At 57.5% G+C, this 19,492-nt stretch overlaps 6 protein-coding genes across 6 annotated transcripts; 3 read left to right on the top strand and 3 right to left on the bottom strand.

The window, feature by feature from the left end:
* Window positions 1–807: 807 nt before the first annotated feature.
* On the top strand, window positions 808–3,738 carry E0L32_006093 (uncharacterized protein; the record flags this gene model as incomplete). The annotated part of the gene is made up of 2 exons (XM_031140688.1): window positions 808–1,326; window positions 1,402–3,738. The coding sequence occupies 2 exons, from the start codon at window positions 808–810 to the stop codon at window positions 3,736–3,738; spliced, it is 2,856 nt and encodes a 951-aa protein (XP_030995333.1).
* A 710-nt stretch (window positions 3,739–4,448) lies between these two features.
* Window positions 4,449–8,021, bottom strand: E0L32_006092 (uncharacterized protein; the record flags this gene model as incomplete). Its single annotated transcript, XM_031140687.1, has 10 exons — window positions 4,449–4,707; window positions 4,810–5,397; window positions 5,916–6,136; window positions 6,205–6,281; window positions 6,354–6,549; window positions 6,618–7,083; window positions 7,162–7,235; window positions 7,370–7,494; window positions 7,559–7,652; window positions 7,716–8,021. 10 exons carry the CDS (start codon window positions 8,019–8,021, stop codon window positions 4,449–4,451), a joined length of 2,406 nt encoding a protein of 801 aa, XP_030995332.1.
* A 2,980-nt stretch (window positions 8,022–11,001) lies between these two features.
* On the top strand, window positions 11,002–13,728 carry E0L32_006091 (uncharacterized protein; the record flags this gene model as incomplete). Its single annotated transcript, XM_031140686.1, has 1 exon — window positions 11,002–13,728. The coding sequence occupies one exon, from the start codon at window positions 11,002–11,004 to the stop codon at window positions 13,726–13,728; it is 2,727 nt and encodes a 908-aa protein (XP_030995331.1).
* A 235-nt stretch (window positions 13,729–13,963) lies between these two features.
* Window positions 13,964–14,936, bottom strand: E0L32_006090 (uncharacterized protein; the record flags this gene model as incomplete). The annotated part of the gene is made up of 4 exons (XM_031140685.1): window positions 13,964–14,050; window positions 14,117–14,197; window positions 14,259–14,366; window positions 14,436–14,936. The coding sequence occupies 4 exons, from the start codon at window positions 14,934–14,936 to the stop codon at window positions 13,964–13,966; spliced, it is 777 nt and encodes a 258-aa protein (XP_030995330.1).
* Window positions 14,937–15,675: 739 nt separating this feature from the next.
* On the top strand, window positions 15,676–17,375 carry E0L32_006089 (uncharacterized protein; the record flags this gene model as incomplete). The annotated part of the gene is made up of 3 exons (XM_031140684.1): window positions 15,676–15,815; window positions 16,081–17,073; window positions 17,282–17,375. The coding sequence occupies 3 exons, from the start codon at window positions 15,676–15,678 to the stop codon at window positions 17,373–17,375; spliced, it is 1,227 nt and encodes a 408-aa protein (XP_030995329.1).
* A 92-nt stretch (window positions 17,376–17,467) lies between these two features.
* Window positions 17,468–19,123, bottom strand: E0L32_006088 (uncharacterized protein; the record flags this gene model as incomplete). Its single annotated transcript, XM_031140683.1, has 1 exon — window positions 17,468–19,123. The coding sequence occupies one exon, from the start codon at window positions 19,121–19,123 to the stop codon at window positions 17,468–17,470; it is 1,656 nt and encodes a 551-aa protein (XP_030995328.1).
* Between the last annotated feature and the right edge of the window lie 369 nt (window positions 19,124–19,492).

Genomic DNA, 19,492 nt, shown 5'->3' with positions numbered 1-19,492 from the left:
TCTTAGTGAATTGTATTACCTACTGCTGTTGGCTCTATCGGAGCAACTGGTTTTCGTTCATTCACTTCCACGCTGTTGATCTTTGTGCTTGAATATTCACTTGGCAGCCCACGGTGAATGCTCTGCGTTGCACGACATCAAACGAGGACTTACCTAAGGAATATCTAATACCTGGTCACCAGCTGTTCTCGTCCTTGATCCGCCGCAGATCCAGGTTCAATCGACCCTTGCTACATGTACAAAGCAGCAAAAGGAAACCTGGTCCGGGGGGCTTGTTCGCAGACCCATACATATTGCTTCTGTTAAGGGCGTCCAAAGCGCCCACGGACTGTCACATTTGCGCGCCCCCTACCATCACAACACACAACACCTTTTGCGCCAAAGCACCGGCTCACCTTCCGCCCCTGCTAAATCCTCGATAATTATATCTCGGTGAACCCACACACCCCCGGGCAGGTTGCGGCCGCATCTTCATTCCTTTTTCCACACTCTACCTAGATTGCGCCCTACAGGCATCACCCCCGACTGGCGTCGTCTTCTGCCTTGGTCTGGCTCCCTTTCCCCGTCAAGGTGGACACCTCCGTGCCTAACACACAGTACGGTACTCGTACACCTCGTTACCAACCGCAATTCTGTCAGCATCGCACAGCCCTGACTGAGACGAGACACGCAGATACCCGCTTCTTCGGTACTTGGCCGACAGCCTGTCTGGTCTCGCACACGACGACAGACGGTGTGGAGCACCAACGCCCCGTGTCAGGCAGGGATCGGGATTGCTGTTGCCCCAGAATCTGACCTTTTGTCATGATGGAGGGCCAGACTCCGACCAGAGGTCGCTCACGCCCTCCATCTCTCCCTCCCAGCTCCTCACGCTCCAGGAACGGCCTGCGGTTGAACCCCCAAATGTCTTTCCAGAGCAGCAATTCTTCGGCCAGCGACCTGGCCAACGCCTCGCCCAAGCTCAAGCATGCCCACCTGGCGCGCCGCTTCGAGCACCCTTCGGGGACCGGCCGCCGCGGGTCCGTCTCCTCGGGCAGCGACCGGCCGAGGTCGCGGGTGTCAGGCGGTACGGCGACGGACGAGTCGAGGCACAGCGAGCCGCGGTCGGCCGTGTCGAGCTACCTCCAGGAGAAGCTGGCGCGTGAGAGAAAGGTCGACAGCGAGCGCTCGGCTAGCAGGATGAGCAACGGGCCCGATACCACGCTGAACAGCGGCATCCTACGGATATCGCCGACGCGAGCCAACACGACGGACGGCGAGAGGCCACAGTCGAGCGGAGGCGGCTCTTCCAAAAAGAAGGGTCTGGGACTGAAGGAGATGGAGCAGGTATGTGTCTTTCCCCCCGATCATGCTTTGTATCCTGAACAAGGAGAAGTGACTGACCTACTACTTTCCTGACAGACTCTTACCACCCTACACAAACAAAACTTTGACCTAAAGCTCGAATTGTATTACCGACGCGAAACCCAGGGCAAACTGGAAGAACGAATCGAGAAGCTGGAGGTGGAAAAGAAGGCCTGGGACGCCATGAATGGCAAGCTGTTGGACGAGTTGGAGAAACGCGACAAGGCCGTCGAGGAGGCCGTGGCCATGATTGTTACTCTTGAGGGCAGGCTGGACCAACTGCTGGAAGAGCGGGAGATGGTACGCCGAGTCGACAAACAAGGCTACTACCCTACGCCCGATGTTTCCGACATGGCCGCCACGCCCAAGATGAAGCACAAGGAGAACACGCTCGCGAGGATGCCCAGCTGTTTGTCAGAATACAGCGAGACGACGGAAAACCTGAGAGAGGTCTATCTGAGCAACCGGAATATCGGGAGCGTCCTGAGCCTGCCGCGTCTGTCGTCGGACACGTTTGACGAGCAGCAGGCCGCAAACATGATGGGCAGCCCGAGCATGAGCATCCTCAGCGAGAGCTCCTTCGTCAGTGTGTACGGCCAGAAGAAACCATCGACATCTAGCCAAGATCAGGACGGAGTCGATGGGGCATCGGAACCGGCATCGCGTGACGTTTCGGGCGCGTTGAGCCGCAAGACGCCGACTAGGTCTCGCCGTTCGACATCAGTGACCTCAAACAATGCCGCCGGCAACTTCTCATCCATCACCGAGCTCATGGACAAGAACATGAACTACTCGCCTCTGCAGCGCCTGGAGAAAATGGAGAAGTCACTCGCTGCGATGAACGAGGCTTCGAGAGCCGGCAGCGAGGAGCCCGAACAACAGCAGGCCTCGGGATACCCGCCGGCGAGGCGACCCCGAGTCTCACTGCGAAAAGTCCGGACCGACGCACCGCCTCTGTCGTCAGACCTAAACCCACACAACCTCCCGCCGACCCCAGATACCATCTCCACGTCGACCCTTAGACGGTACAAGAACTCCAATGACACGCTCTCGCGAGATAATACCTTTGCCAACAACGAGCGGAGCTATCTTGCGCTTTCCGAAGCCACATCTCGCTCCACCAGCGGTGACAACCCCCTCGCGGCATGGAGCGCCGGCCCGACGCCCCTCGTCGCCCAGAACCCCTCCATCTCGGCCTTTAGCAGCCGGCGCGACGGCGGCACAACCGGCGTGCTGAAGAGCAGCAGCTACTTCGACAACCGCCTGCCCATCCCTCCCCGGCCGCACTCGGCCGATGAATCGACCGTGTCGCGGCACGGTGCCGCCCGCAACGACGGCTGGGACTCGGACAGCACTGACGACATCGACGGCAACGACTCGGCCTCGCTGCACGACTACTGGATGCGCGAGAGCCTGCGCGGCGAAGGGCAGCAGCAACCCAACAGCCAGCTACAGCCGGCTGCGCACCTCAGGGCCAAGAAGAACGCGCACCAGTCGCCCGACCTCTTCTCCTTCCCGGCCGTGGGATCGGGCGACGGCTGGGCCACGGACGTCATGTTCGGGCACCTGGGTGGCGCCGGCTACGCGCCGCTGTCGGACGCGCTCGACGCCCTGGGTGACTCTCTGCCTACGCCGCAGGCGGGTCTGTTTGGAGCGGGCCTCGCCTCTCCTGGCCCGGACGGCGCGGTCAGGCCCCCTCCGCCACCAAACAGGCGGTCGAGCCTGCATGCGCAGACGGGGTCGACTTCCGGCACGCCTGTCAAAGCGACCCATGCAGGCGCCGCCAAGTTGCGCAAGTCTCCTGTGCGGTCTAACGCGCCGCGCCCACCGCCGATGCGGCGCAACAGTGCTGATGAGGGAACTACTGGTCTCCCGTTCTCGCAGAGCCAGCCAGTCGGGGTGGGCGGTGCGGAGCACCAGCAGCCGCAGAAGGGGTCGTATTACCCGCCCAACCCCACGCGCCGGCTGAAGAACCTGTTCCGCCGATCGGGGTCGCATGATCAGAACTCCCTCCCGCAGGCGGCTACGCAGCCTGATGTTAATACTGTGGCTCAGCAGCAGCAGCAGGAAGTGCAGGTGCCGATGGTCGGCGTGCCGAGCTGGGGGAACAGGCGGGACCTGGAGGAGGACCAGTTTGCGAGCGCGACGCCACCTCCTATCCTGCGGAATCCGAGGGTGCCTGGTCCGCCGCGGAGAGGCAGTATGCCTGGCGCGGTTGGCGGCGAAGCGGTTGGGAAGATGCCGGCAGCGGAGGAGGTGCAGCAGCCTGCGGTGCAGGACGGCGGCGCCAAGGACGTCGGAGGCGCTCACGGCCCCGAAGGGCCTGCTCATGCAGGCGGCAACAAGCTCAAGTGGCTCGGGCGTATGAGCAGTCTCCGGAACCGTGCTGGATAGTGGACGGGATGGTGTCGGGGATCGCGACGACGGCGAGGTGGGCTGGAGAGCGGGCTGCCGGCCGAGGGGGGAAAGACGGACTAGGGGTCCGGCGAGGACGAGGAGCGGTTTGTGCCTTGTATGGTGGTGTTTTGAGTAGCACGGCGTGTCTTGGAGAGTTGGAGGTGTGAAAGATTGGAGGATGAGGAAGGGCTTTTTCATTTGTACGAGATTGGACCGGAGGCATACCATACGACCGCCCCCATCGGATGATTTGGGGCCGTGTTCTTTTTTGATACTGCTTTTTCTCATGGCGTTTTTTATGCATTGGGGCTGGTCTGAGCGAGAGATCCCCACGGCACGGGTTTTTGGAAAGTCTGGCAAAGAAACAAGTGAACCGAGATTGTATTTTTCACGGAGATGGTGTCCGAAAAGATATGTTCCTGCGAAGGAGTAGGAAGAGAGGGGGAGAGATTGCAGAAGCACAGACGAGACGCATGGAGATAGCAAACCCTCGTGGGTGACTGGTACTGGCCGCAGGCAGGATAGCATAACAAAGACAGTGTCTAGGCAGGAGTGTTGTTTGTGCCATCGTCTGTTCTCGGGGTTACATGATGACTTCCATCCGTGATTGCTTTGTAAATACTGTGTTAATCTGGATGTCGTCAATGACACACACCAATCCCTGATCAAAACATCAGATCCGGCCCTTCGCCGTGTCCTTCCTTCATTCACCCACGGTAGTAGTCGCCCCGGCGGTCCCCTTCGTCGTCGAGGTACCGCGACATCTCGACCCCGGCGTTGACGTACCCGCACTTTGCGTAGAAGGGCACGTTGTGCGGCCCGCAGTCGAGGATGGCCTTGTAGCACCCGATCTGGCCGGCGAGGCAGGTCAGGGCGTTGATGATGGCCTTGCCGAGCTTCCGCTTCTGGTAGGCCGGCAGGACCGAGATCTCCTCGATGTGGCCTATGGTGCCGCAGTTGTGGATGCTTTGACAATGACCCACCCGTATCAGCCGGCACAAAACAAGTGAAGGAAATACGTGAGAGTGGGAGGGAGCCAACAAGAAGAGAAAAAAGGGGGCAACGTACAACTTCTTCTCGGCGATGAGCGAGCCCGTCGCCACGATGCGGCCCCGCTGCTCGATGACGACGAGGTAGTAGGGCCCCTTGCCGCCGCTGTCCATCTCGTCGTAGCGCGCGAGGAACTGCTCCTCGGCCAAGGCGTCGCCGACCCAGGTCAGCGCCGCGAGGCAGTCGACGTACCCGCGCGCAAAGTCGGAGCGCCGCAGCGGCCGCGCGGTGTACCCCTCGGCCGGGTCGGCGCCGGCGGCCGTGGGCTGGGCCTCGGGCCCGCCGAGCAGCGCGGGCGGGAAGAGGTAGTCCGTCGCTGCCGCCGCTGCTGCTGCTGCTGCTGCTGTGTCCGGGGGTGGGGGTGGTGGTGCTGACGACATGGCGTGTCTGTCTGGGAAAATGTAGGTAGGTAAGTAAGTGTCTTTGGGGCTGAGGTGGGAGGGGACGGGGACCGGACCGGGTGGTGGTGGGCTGATGGGAGGAACGAGAGGGGCTGCTAAGATGTGTGGCTTGGGTGTAGGCACTGGGCTTTTTGCCTCCCTGAATTGAGAGTCCTTTGTGATTCGGAGCCTCTGCCAGGGTGTAGATGTGTCGGTGTGAGTGATGCTGGATGTATCGGAGGCCTGTCAAGCTCAGGGTGAGATTGATTGACGTCTTGAGTCTCCAGGCGGCGGGGTTAGCTGGAGAGGCGGTGTTTGGTAGCGCCGGGCGCATTCCGTAGTGCGGGGTGCTGCGGCGGCTGACCCACCCCGGGATTTGCTTGCCAGCCGTCGTGCGGACTTGCGGTCTGCCTTGCAGATGGGGGGTTGCGAGAGGACATCAGAGAAAGAGAGAGAGATCATGAAAGATAATCTGGCCACAGGAGAAAATAATATTGCTCATAAATTCTATATCCAAGACTGTACCAGTCCGATTTATCTCGGGAGGTGACATAGGTTTGGGGGCATTAGAACTTGAGAGTTGTGCATCGCTTGTCCACGACAAAGATCTATGAGCACAAAACATATGATAGTGTTACGAAGCACGCCTAGTGAACCACGGAGATGTGGCGATGCTTCTCCGCTCGACCACACTTCCCCTCCTAATGAGCAAATCTAAAGTCAAGTCGCCGGCTCCCCTGCAACTTCGTGTGACGGATGTAGTGAGTCTGCTCCTCCTTGGACATGGCATTCCAGATCTTGTCTCGACGCTTGTTCTTCCACACATAGTACGCCTTGGTAAAGAGGAAGAGGACGATAGCAAGCAAGTTGATGGCCATTAGATTCCGGTTGCCGCGGCGATACTGAGGCTTGTCGTCGTTGCGGTAGATGTTGGACGATATGATCATGCCGATCTGGGCCGCCATCTGATGTAGTTTTGTCAGGAGGACGCTGCGAGTGACTTGGTGCTTCGGGCCAAGGAAAGGAGACCTACATTATATAGAGCTGCCGAGACGGCCCGCGCGCCCACGTTGTTCGAGTTCCGAGAAGTCCAAGCTACCAGGATGGCATCTAGTCGAAGCATGTCAGGGTTGAAGCAACGACACATGAGCAGACTTTGTAGGCAAGTGAGTCCAGACTTACGGCAGTACGGGTACGATAGAAGAACCATCACAAGACCATAAGTACCCCATTTGTCGACGACGACCCCTGGCCAGAAGGCGAGCGCGATGATGCATGGCAGCGTCCAGATGCTCTGGATCATGGAGACAAAAGTCCGCTCGTTGAGATACTCGGAGAGGCGTGTGAGGAGGAGCAGGGCAATGATGTGCGCCACGCTCTACATGAAAAAGATTAGTTGAACTCCCAATACCAGTGCATCTGCTCATCAAGTAAGCTCGCACTTACCGAAGGAATAGTAAGTAGGTTAGTATCGAACGGGTTGAACCCAAGCGATCGCAGCGTCAGCGTGAGGTAGGACCCGGGCGGCGTGACGGGGATGTAGATGACCAGGCCCAGTGCGTACAGCGGCCACAGGTCGTAGTCCCTGAGGGCCTCCCACAGCCGCCTGGCTGTGATGGCCTGCCGGTTGTGCATGTCGCCCTTGGACGGGTCGTCGCGCAGGACGCGGTTGACGACGACGGCGACCTCGCGGTCGGTGAACCACCCCTCGGGCCGGTACCAGGCCTTGGTCTGCACGGCCGATGCGGGCATGAGGAAGAAGGACGCGATGCCCACGAGCAGCGTTATGAGGCCCTCGACGAGGAAGAGCCAGCGCCAGCCGCCCCAGCCGTTGACGCCGCGGAGGCGCAGGAGGGCGAAGGCCAGGAGGGAGGTTATGATGGTCGTGCCGGAGAGGGCGGTCCAGAAGTAGCTGGGCCACGGCAGATATGATCAGCATATTTGGATGGGAGTATTGGTGTGTGTGCGTGCGTCGGGAGCGGTCACATACCTGAGGCGGATTGGCAACTCGTGGGAAGTGTAGAAATAGGAGAGCCACAGAATGATATCTGGGACGAATCCGCCCTAAGCTGCGTCAGTACTTACGAATACATCTAACGAAGGTTGGAGTTGGAGTTTCTGACTTCGAGGAGGCCGAGAAGACTACGACAGCAGATGAATGATGCCCGGCCACTCAGTGCGCACTGTGAGGCAGCAACAATAGACCAGAGCACCATCTGGATTGGGATCCACCTGTCGGGGCCAATCTTCTTTGACACGAGCTGAGATGGTAACTCCGCGATGAGGAAGGAGACCAGGAAGACAGTCCTGCCATAGTTGTAATCTGATGTGTTATGAGCATGCGAGCTGCACGGTTCGCGAGAGCACATAGGGATGCATGTACTGACCGTTCGTATTCAACCCGAGGTCATCGAGCATGTTGTCCGCCAGAGCCTGCTCGAGGTTGCCTCGGTCGACCTGGAGGGCGAAGAACATCACACACTACGAGTTGATGTGACGTTAGCCACTGTCGGATCAGTATCGCAGCCAGGGAGTATCACGCACCGCCCAAAGGCATACACGCCTGTCGAGCTTACGGACGAGTCGCTTCTCCTCCGTGGGCGTCCACGTCAGAGCTGGATCGAAGACGTGGCGGCACTCGTATTTCGAGTCTTCGTAGGTCTGCCTCCATCGCGCGGCGACCTCGGGGTCCACGAATGGGTTCTGGCCGTGCCAGTGATCTTCCTCTTTCGAGCCGGCGGGCTCGCCGAGAGGAGGCACGACGACGGGTGCGGTGCTGGCATTGAAAGCTCCATATTCCTTCTGGTCCTCTGAACTTCTGGAGGATAGATGGTCGGTGGCCATGGCCATTTCTTCACAGGAAGGGAATTAGACTCCGAATCTAAGCCGGTAAGTCGTCTCGCGCGAGGACTATATGGATGAGCTGTGAGGCGACATGCTCAATATTCAGAAGACGAGGAGTACAGAAAACATGCCGCATCGACTGGATATAAACTGTCCTGTTTTTCGAAAGCACTAATGCGGTGCTTTCTTAGGCATGGAACTGTTTGGATCGTCGAGGACTCGATGCGAATCGTATACTTGAAAGAGACATGAAACCCGGCAATCCCCACCAGACTCTCCTGTCTCACTGGAAGTCAAGAAGCGGTGCGAGGGCCCTCAGCTAAGCAAGGTGCACAGAAGTAAGACATGCCTAAGCATTCTCAAGCACTGGCAAACGGTGGGACAGGCCGGCCCCATGACGCTGAAGCAATGGGGCCGGCTTCGCTTGGCATCGCCGAGCGCCCATGAGTTCGGGGTGTTGGATGGCCAGACGTTTTCGGATCCAACTGGACCCGTAGGGGACTAGTGTATCAATAGAAAGGATGTAGGTCTCACATGCATGCCGGCCGGGCCTGGTGGTGTGCACTTAGGACCAATGAACTTCCCGGCTGGCTCGAAACAAAGCAAACATATTGAGGTCTTCCACTTTCGCCCGCGCTATCTCGCAGTCTAGCCAACGTTTTGACTGAGAAGGAGGGCAAACGACAGCAAAGGATCTGCTAGTAAGAATTAGCTCCAATCAGTGTGGCCAGTGTCAATGCATTTTCCAAGGTTAATTTTCGAGGGCAGAGTCTAGATGCCAGAATTGAAGGCATCGATTCATGTGCGGGGTGGTCGAAACTTTGTCAGTTCGAGTACCCGTTGACATGACGCCATCGCGCAGACCTCCCTTTCTCTGTGGACGTTACCTGAAGTCCATGAAGTCCAGGCTCTGGTCTGCACATTGCCATACGATTGTTAATGTATCGGAAAAGTGGTCGTTGGAGATCTCCCAGAGACGCCTTATGTATGCATATATATACATGATTTTAAGACCACGCGTACATGCAATTGACAAGCTTTGGGAGTTTGGCCATACCGGCATTGCTCAGGCCTCTTCAAAGTTGTTGGTAATGCCACATATATGCTCGAGGTCGATGGATACTTCTATTATTTTGTAGATCAGTTTCTGCGCGGTTGACTCAGAGTTGCATACTGTAAAAAAAACCTTTGTCGGCTCGACCAGCAATGTACTCCCTGGCCATGCTGTTTCACTCCCAGCCATCTTGAGGTCTGGAGCAATACTCGAATACGATGTGAGCCATCTCTTCCCTGTCAGAACACCAGAGCCACAATTAGGCGAGACCCAGCAACGGGTCGACATTCTTCTGTAGTTCTCACTTGTATGTGCCAATATGCCTCGTGTGATCGCCGAGGGAAACCTGGGTAGGGCCACTGGACTTCAGCCCCTTGGCCATACCAGTCCATTGGCTGACAAGAAGACTGTCATTGAAACCGGAGCAAGGCTTCCTGCGATACCCAACGCAGACAGAAGGATGCTTGTCGGGCAGAAGAGGCAGTACAAGAAGAAAATCGAACCAAAAAAAAAAAGATGAAAAAATAACATCTCCCAATCGGAGAATCGAACTCCGGTCTCAGCCGTGACAAGGCTGCATACTAGCCACTATACTAATTGGGACTTGCTTGGATTATCGTGGCCGAATTTGGATTTATCCAGCCTAGTAGAATGTGGGAGACCCGCAAGCAGCTAGCAAAGTACCAAACAACCATCGATCTTCTTTACATCCTCAAGGCGCGGACCTAGATATATTGCTCCAACGGCTTAGGAGCGTTTTTGCAGAATCAAGCATTGCGGCGCACGGCATGGCGTCCGTGATCCGCCTCGTTGATGGAGAACTGAGGTTTATTGGCCGGCTTTCGGTTTAATCTTGTCTCGCCGGGAATCCGGTTGGATTGCGGGAGTAAATGCAACGTCCCCCCATCTTATTCTATGCAGCACTCAGCGGGGTGCTGCGAGCTGAACAAACAAACCCTGGAGGAAAATCTCCACAGGTACCCTGGCCATTTGTTTCTTCTTACGCGCACACTGAATCATCAGGTCCAGTGTTGAACGAAGAGCAACCCGTCTGCCCCAGACCCAAAGCTCATCACATCAGGAAGGCCGGAGATTCCGCAGCAGGCCTAAATTGCCAATGGTCGCGAGCGGCTTCTTGGCGGCCTGGCACAGCATCACTAACCCCACAGCAGCTACAGCCGCGGAGGCGCAGTCACCTGTTCAAGGCAGATTCCTCTCCAATCGCGGCCTGGTGCCTCGCTAGCATCACTGAAGATTGAGGTCGTTTGTGCTCTTTCGGCCCTGTCGGATACGCGCCGCTAAAGGATCGTCCCTCCCTCCTCTGAAGTGCAGCAGCGCATGCCGTTTGCAGCTTAGGCGTAGGAGAAACGGAGCAATCCAGCACCATTTCCGGCCTACCCTGCACGTGTGACTGGCTCTGTCAACGGAACGGGCCCGCCCAGCACTTGTCAAAGTCCTGGTCAGGAGAGGGAGAGACGTGCACACCTACATCGTCGAATGCCATCTGCAAACCTCTCATCCTGGTCCAGCACGCTAGACCTGCGCGCGGCTGAAATATGGTGAGTCCACTTGTGGTCTCAGCGGCCCCGCAGCTGGTCCGCTGTGCTGTGCTGGACGGACTTAGGCAGGCGGGTGGTGCAAACAGCTAGTTTGCTGTCTCGATAAAACCTACCAAGATCCCGTCGTTCAACCATGTCAAGAGCTCCCGTTCACTCGCGAGACTTGTCTATGGTTGTGAGCTTTGCTCATCTGCTCCCCTTCGCTTCTTTGGAGTGGTGACAACATCACCAACAGCGCGCTTGGTCTCGATATTCGTTGTACAATACCCTGGGCTCGTCTTCCCTGCTGTAGCGTTTCACCATCCACACCCCCCGACGAAACAGAGCACCGAGCACGCGCTCGCTCGCTCATCCGCTCCCGCAGACACAAACCATGATCGCTACGGAAAAGAATGATCGCTTCCAGGCGGCCCTCACTCGGCTCTTGCAAACACATGTCGTCGAGGCCGAGAGATACCAGATCCGCACCGCCCTCATGTGGCTCGCCGTCGCCCTGCGGCCCGTCCGTGCCGCCGAGCTATGGATGGCCATTGTTATCGAGGGCAACATGAACGTGGAGTTCGTTGAGTCCTACGTTGATGAGACTAGGACTGTGGACGACGCAGAGGCCATGGCCCTGATCAAGGGGCTTGTCGGCGACCTCATCACCTTCCGCGCTGACAACGCTGGACGCTACTTTGCCTCCCTTACCGACCCGGACCTGCCGGCCTATATGACCGCGCTCGACTTCGACGGCGACATGGGCCTGTTTTCCTTCAACCCCAAGGACTCCCACATGATCGCCGCGTGTATCTGCTTCATGGTCTGCACCAGCTCGGTCATGCGCACCTCCCACGTCCACAACAACTCCACCGCCTCGTCGCTCGTGGCCTACGCCTGGGCACACTGGAGCGAGCACCTGTCCTTGTCCGAGTATCAGCTCTCAAACGAGCACATGGCCACCATGATGGACTCCATGGTCTTTTGCATCTCCACCGACATCCTGGCCTTTCTCTTGACCCTCAACGACTTCATCACTGGCCCCGTCACTTTCCCCGCGTCGGACGACTACATGCAGTCTGTGGCGCTCGTGGGCAAAGCACAGCTAGCTCTGGAGCAGCCGATCAAGACTCTCTCGAAATACGTTCAGAATTACGGATGTTCCCGGGTACTGCAATCTGCTCGCAGTCTGTACGAAGCCTCTCGAGGCGATCGCCAGTCAAGCGAGCACGAAAGGCGACCCCTGCACGCCGTTTCCAGCAGCACCGTGTCCAAGACTAGCTCGCTTCTTGTTGACGATCTGATCCGCAAGTCAAGCACCTACTTCGGCCAGGCAGAGTGGGATCTCGTCAATGACTATGCACGGATCGCGCGTAACATACGCGAAGTCTGTGTCGTCTTCTCTCAGCCCCCGATCTATGAGGAGCTGTCGAAGGAGTTTGAAAACTGGTCTCCGATAGATACCCTCGTCAGCATGGCCAACTTCGCCGAGGGCATTGCGAGCTACCCCTACTGGAATGAGTTGCCCAGAGGAACTACCACTACAGACGCTTTTGACATCACCAACCCCCAAGATCCTAACTACCAGGTGGCTCAACTAATCAGATCCCGCCTAAGAAAAGCAGATACCCTGTCCGAATCGAAGGAGCAAAAGTCTGATAAACATCTGGAAATGCCGCCCACTCCGGCCGATCAGAAACCCAGCCAGTTCACTAAGATGCGATGGCACGCCGCCATGGCCGTGGAGCGGTTCAAGAACACCAAGGCCAAGATCACGCACGGCTCGACCTTCACCCTCAACGATCTGCGTACCCTCTCTCAACGAACCACCTCCTTCGCCTCCATCCCCGCCGGCGCCTCCGGTGGAGACCCCTTCCAGCACGTCTCGCCCCTGATCCCCAACGCGTTGCGCCGCTTCTACCGCAAACGCCTCTCTCCCGTCGTCAACTGGCTCAACGGCTCGGGCATGATGGGCTCGCTCGACAGCTTCGGCGGCGGCGCCTTCACGGCCGGCATGGCGAACCTGTGGCCCAACACCAAGATCGGCGTCCTCTCGGACGGCTACGGCGTCGCGGTGGTCCACTTCCTCTTGGCCGTCCTGCTCAACCACCTGCGGCGCATGTTCGTCCCCTGGCTGGGCACCTACATGTTCTACCACCCGCTCGAGGACCTGCGCCTGGCCCTCTCCAACCCGGACGTCTACCTCAACCAGGCCCTGTCGGTCAGCTACACGTGGATCCTCGCCCACCAGGCGCAAAAGTACCTCGTCGACCTCTTCGGCAGCTGCATGATCGGCTTCATCGCCGTCAACTGCGGCCGCTGGCCCGACGCCACGGTCGAGCCCCTGCGCCGCGCCGACCCGCGCAAGGCCCTCTGGCTCGATCGCGCCATGCACGCCGTCAAGGTCGGCTACCTCCTCTACTGCTTCATGAACGCGTCGTACATCCTCGACCGCATCAGCAGCACGGTCGCCTTCCTCATCGCCGCGGGCAAGCTGCTCTTCGGCGGCGACGCCGAGCACATCGCCCTCGGCCGCCTGCTGCGCCGCCACCTCTTCGTCCTGCCCACGCTCGGCTACCAGGTGTACTCGTACGCGACGTCGTGCGTCTGGCCGCTGGCCTGGGGCTCCGTCGTCTGCGCTGTCGTGGGCCAGCCGGGCCTGCTCTTCGTCGTGCTGCTCGTCTCGGGCACCGTCTACGCGCTGCTGCGGTACCGCGCCAAGTTCTACATCGCGCTCGAGCTGAGCGGCATGTTTGTCGTCGCGGGCCTCCTGCTCGTCGCGGGCCTCCTGCTGGCCGTCGAGTTCGTCGACGACCCGCTGGGCCTCAAGGCGGGCACGAGCCGCGCGCGGAGGGTCGGGAGCGCTGCTAAGGGTCTGATGCCGATCGGTGGTAACACGAGGGCGAATGTGCTCAGGGGCCAGAAGGCGGATCCGATCATGATGCCTTCGTCGTGGACGGCGGAAAAAGAGGTCTCCGGCCCGGTGGGGGAGCAGCAACAGCAGCAGCCGATTGGAGTTGTGGGCGGCGGTGGCGCGCCGGTTGAGGAGGTTGGCGTTCAGGCGCGGGTAGAGGAGGTGCAGGATGCTCAGGAGGGGATGGGTCATGCTAAGAAGGATTAAGGAGAGAGAGGAGTGTCTGACGAATGGTGGATGTTGGACGTTGGTTAGGTGGAGTGGTTGGTGGGAGCTCAGTGGTGGGGAGCGTGGGATATTACTGCATACATACCTGACACGTACATTCGAGCCATGAACTTTGATTTCTGTACATAGATACATAGATATGACTTATGACTTTTTCTTTTCATTGCTGCATATGATCTATTTTTCTACTTGTTTCAAGATTAAATTCCAATGTTCATACGGAGAAGCCCGCATCGACAATTGTGTTCTGGCCGGTCATCGAGCTGTTGTTTACAACCATCTTGACAGTCTCCGCGACATCCTGAGTGCACATACAGTTAGAGATCATTGCCGAGTTTCCAATCAACAAAGGATCTGCTTCGCTTACCTCGACAGTTGCGACCCGTTGGAGCGGGTTGGCTTTCCGTATAGCCTCAAGGCGGTCTTGCGGGAACTGCTTGGCCCAATCCTTGTGGTGGCATCAGCAACATTGTTGGTTCTTTGTGAGCTGAGGCCCGTGTCCTTCTTACCGTCATCATCAGACCGGGCGAAACAGAGTTCACCCTGATATTGGGCCCAACTGCTTGGGCCAAGCACTTGACCATGTGGATCTGGGCCGCTTTCGTGACAGCATATGGCTAGGGACATGAACACCAGGTTACCAACGACTTCCATGAGCTCCGGCAAGACAAGCTGCCAAAACTCACAATAGAGCTTCCACTGGGCTTAACTCCAGCGGTACTAGCAATCGTCACAAACGCGCCCTTGGCCTCGTCGAGGTACTTCCGCGCCGTGTGCAGCAGGTGCAGATGGCTCTTGACGTTGATGTCGAAGCACCGGTCCCAGTCCTCCTCGTCGACGTTCTGATCCAGGTCGCGGAACTCCCTAACCCGCGTCCACCCGCCGTTGGAGACGACGACGTCCAGCCTGCCCATCATCGCTATAGTCTCGGCGACCAGGCGCTCGATGTCGCCGCGCTTGCCGAGGTCTGCTTGGATGATGCCGAAGCGGGGACCGTCATCGCTACTACTGCTGGTGGTGGTGCTGCTGCTGTACTTCTCGGCGATTGCTTCCATCTCTGCTTTTACCTGTGCGGCCCGGTCCGCGCTGGAGGCGTAGTTGATGACGACGCGCATCTCCGGGGCCAGGCACCTGGCGATGGCGGCGCCGAGGCCGGCCGAGGATGCGGTCACGAGGGCGACTTTCATCGCGTTGTTGTCTCGGGACATAGCAGGCGTCTTTCCAAGTCTTGACACTGTAGCTGACGGCCTATTGGCTGATTTTGCGACGAAACTGTATGTGCACCGGCAACCTCCGCGGTTTTGCGTAGCGGTGTTCCGTTGAGGATGCAGGGGCGGGGTAAAGTCGGGGGTGGATCGGGCTGCACCTCCGATTAATGTGGAGACTACGATGGACTCGGCAGTGAACATGAAGCAACTCTTTGTGCTGGTTCGTTGCTCTCAACCTCAGTTTGTTTGTCCATTACAATTTCAAATTTGAGCTTGGCTCTTTCCCAAGCATCTTCATGTCTGCAATAATGACTGGCAAGTAGGTGTGGTGACATCCTAGTCTGGACTGTGCTTTCACACTCGAAGGAAGTACCGGAAGGCCTTACGGTTTCGAGATTGCTACCGACTTGAACACGCCACAAGGTGGTTGAACATTGCTTGCAAACCTGCCTCCTCAACTTTGAAATGGTGATCGTCTCGGCATTAGTAACTGCCGGAACCCCTTATCGATCATCCATCAAGTAATGGCGGCGTGTCGAGTGCTCAGAACAGTCTTATCGAGATAAAGAATGGTCGGCGCTAGCTTCTTTGTAACAAGTCTTATCATTCAAGGGTATTTAACAGCTGCTAAATTAGTTCGATATCTGGGCTTTTTACCAGCTGCTCTCTGGATTTGCAACTGATAATTCAGTCATCTCTCAATGAATGAGCCGTCTTCATGGGACGGAGTGAAGGCAGCTTCAAAGAATGGATACACGATCAAAGCGACAAAGACAGCGCATCTCGAGAGCCTGTGACTTCTGCCACGGCAGAGGACTCAAGTGCCGCCGAAGTAGCAGTTCAGCCGACGAAGCTGCAGTAGGCTGTCTGACATGCACGGATTATGGAGTCGAATGCTCGATGGATCGCCCCATCAAGAAGAGAGGCCGGAAGTCCACCAAAGCGGGGGTGGATATGGCCAAGGATGAAGGATCTTGTGAGACTGTCCAGGATTCGAGTTACAGATCGCTTGAGGCTGTAAGGCGGTTGATTCGGATCTATCGCGATACCATGTATCAATGCTAGTATGACCATTCCCGAAGGTTTACTCTATTGAGCGTCACTAGTACTCACACAATGTCAGCTTCCCATTCCTCCCAGAGAAAGACCTCCTTACACGCTGGGAGGACAGTATTCCGGGCCCGGAGGAACCATCATACATGCTGTTGATGGCTCTATGTGCCGTCAGCTCACAGACAGCGTCTCTAAAAGCCGTGTTTGACAGCGCACTCATCGATGGCCCCCCGGTGCACGACAGTGATCTCTACTTTCTCGAGGCCGTCTCCAAGATCCCCATGCGCATCGCCCAGTCACAAGATCTCGACTACCTGCGGTCGTTTGGACTGCTGGCAGTCTACTCGCTGCGCTGCGGCAACCACACCGACCTCCACCGCTACCTCGGGCTGTACCACGCCCTGGTGGCCCAGCACGGCTTCCACGACGAGTCCCGCTGGCCCAGCGACATCTCGCTGTCGGACGTCGACGACCGCCGGCGGCTGTTCTGGTGCGTCTACCGCCTCGAGATCCACTCGGCCTGCGTCCTGGGCCACGTGGTGCGGATGCCCGAGTCGCAGGTCTTTGTGCTCTACCCCCGCATCACCCCGGCCATGGAGCCCGAGACCCAGGCCTGGACCGCCGGGTGGGACTACATCACCGACCTGTACCGGCTGCTCGAGTACGCCATGTTCAGCCTGCGCGGGTGCAAGAACCGCAAGCCCATCCTGGCCGGCCTGCTCGACCGCCCGTCCCCGACGACGCTGCTGGACAGTCTGCACCGACTCAAGGCCGCCAAGCCTCGGATCCTCCTGGCCGATCCCGACAGCGCGTTTCAGAGCAACCGGTGCAAGTACATGGCGGTCGAGATCATTTGCATGGAGACGCTGGTGAACATCATGGCGCTGCTGTACTGCCAGGCGCCGGCTAGCGAGGTGATGACTGTCGCGGACAATTTCCTGAAAGAGGTCGCCATGGTGCCGCTCATCATGTTCAGGATAGCGAGCAGTCAGATCGTGCACCAGATACTGGGTGTCGGACACATGCTCTGTAATGCGTCTCGCTACGAGAATGGGCAGTACAGGTCTGAAGCGAGGCGGTTGATAGTGTTCCTCGGGGACCTGGTGAGTACGTTGCAGCATGATATACCTTCCGCAGCTGAGGCTGGAGAGAGGTTGCTCAGGTTGGCGGAAGTGACTTTGTAGATATGTATATTAGATCTTCTGTATTCTAGTTGCTCCTCGCTGAATGTAGCCGTCACACGTTGTCCTACACTGTTGAGTAAGTGCCAGGCTGAATCCCTCTGCTCAATTCTTCCTTGTTCCTGGAAAGGAAGAGTTGACTCAAGAAGACGCAGAGCACGGAGAAAAGAACGTCGAAACATAGTCGCTGGTAGCAATGAAACAAAAGGAAAACTAGATAGAGACCATAAAAACGCTCAACTCATTCAATCGCAGTTTCCTTCTACCCCTGCACCATCACTCCTGTGCCACGGCCGCGGTGGCCATGTACTTGTGATACGCCGGGATCGACCACCGCCTGATTCGTTTCCCATAGACGATCATAATTAAGAAGGTGAAAGTGCATACAATGGAGATCATAGCTGCTGTGATGAAGCAGTTTTGCAGTCCCTGTGTTGTCCACCAGGGCGTGATTGCGTAGCTGAACCCAAAGCCGATGGTGTTGCGGATCAGCATGATGGACACCGTAGTTTCGCCGGCAATCTCCTTGAAGCAATCGACATTGTAGCTCACTGCTATCGAACCGCCAGTGACGCAGCCGAACGTGAGCATGCCAAGGCCGAAGACCAGGCCAATCCAGTGGATGTTGTGGTAGGCTCCGACGCCCCAGACGATCAGACCGGCAGCGGAGATGATGCCTGACACTGCCAAAACCCACAGGCGATGTTCGGCCTCTCTGACACCCTTGTTGCGTCTTGCAAATCGGAGGGCGATCCAATCTGCCGCGTTGCCGGACCAGAGTGAGGCAATCGCGGCTCCGATGATGGGCCCGGCGTACACGCAACCGACCAGAGCGGCTGACCAGTTGTACGGCGCCCCCGTCAGGACGGGGCTCGCCGTCCCATTCAGGACGTTATACCAGGCCAGGTTGATTCCATACAGGAAGCCCGACCAAGCCACGGTCGGGAACCGGAAGATCATGATGACGGGGCGGTATGCCATGCGCAGCATGTCGAGGTTGCTCGGCCGGCCGGGGAGCGCCTTGAAGAGGGTGTACTTGCCCCACCCGGCGTTGATGTTCCGAGGCAGAGACGCGCTGGTGGTACTTCCCGTCGAATTTGCGCCTGAAGCCGGGGTCGTCTTGGTCTCCGAGTTGTGCGGGCCTTTGCCGTCCCTGAGGCTGTGGGCCTGGGACACGTCGGTCTGCTCGGCCTCCCCCTCGATGCTTGAGTCTCGGAAGTAGATCGTCTCTTCCATGAAGAAGAACATGGCTACGAAGCACGCCGCGCAGACAATGGCTCCAAAGTGCATCGTCCAGCGCCATCCGTACGCGTCGTTGAACCAGCCGGCCACCAGCGGGGCCAGGAAGTTGGACCCGAACAGGATGAACACGTAGAAGCCCATGTATGTTCCGCGATTGTGCGCGAAGAAGAGGTCGAACACGGTAACTTCGCAGAGGGACTCGATTGGCGAGACGATGATGCCGATCAGGACGCGGTGGGCGAACCACTCCCCCGAAGACGAAGAGTAGGAAGTCCAGACCATCATCGGGATGGTGAGGAGCATGGTAATGAGATAGACACCGCGGCGGCCGTAGGTGAGGGCAATCGGCTGCCAGATTAGGCAAGCCCATCCGAAGAACAAGAACATGACGCCGGTTCCCTGGACCAGATTCGCGGTGCTGATGCCAGTGTCGGCTGTGATATTGGCCAAGACGGAGTACTGGAGAGAAGTCGCAATGCCAGTTCCAAAGACATAAAGATAGGCCATGCTCACGGCAAGAAGCTTGCGGTGATATGTCCAATTAAGCGGATCATTCGGGTCGGAGCTGGGACAAGGGATCAGCACGATGTCCTTGTGGGAGGCATCGTGGAGGGCGGAGGTCTCATGGCCATCGATGTCGACCAGGTACACAGTACCCGGAATGTGGTCGGGATCAGCGTTTTGTGTCATGATGACAGGCAAGTGTACAGAAGCAGTGATATCTGAGTGCAGTGAGCGGCAGTCGAATCTGGGTAGGCTTGATGAGGCGGCAAACCGCGACATGATATAGATATTTCGAGACCAGACACAGTTGTTCTCTCAGTATACCAGCACTTTGACTAATTCAGGAAAGGAGTGATCAATCTCCTTCGCCAAGTATTGATAAGATGGTGTGATTGTTCTTCACCATGCCCCTACTGATAAGCGCTTGAAAGCGCCGGATTTATTACCAGCTGCTAATTAGATGCCAGTGTCAAAATTGCCGCTGATGATAAACCAATCCAACAGGATGTGCTTGTTCAGCAGCTGTAAAATGCAATCAATCATTGACTTCAAAAG

Source organism: Thyridium curvatum (genome assembly GCF_004353045.1).
Source record: "Thyridium curvatum strain D216 chromosome Unknown NODE_33_length_396248_cov_80.180210, whole genome shotgun sequence".
NCBI lineage: Eukaryota > Fungi > Ascomycota > Sordariomycetes > Thyridiales > Thyridiaceae > Thyridium > Thyridium curvatum.
Note: the sequence above shows the minus strand (reverse complement) of the source record. Positions and strands in the feature narration are given on the sequence as shown.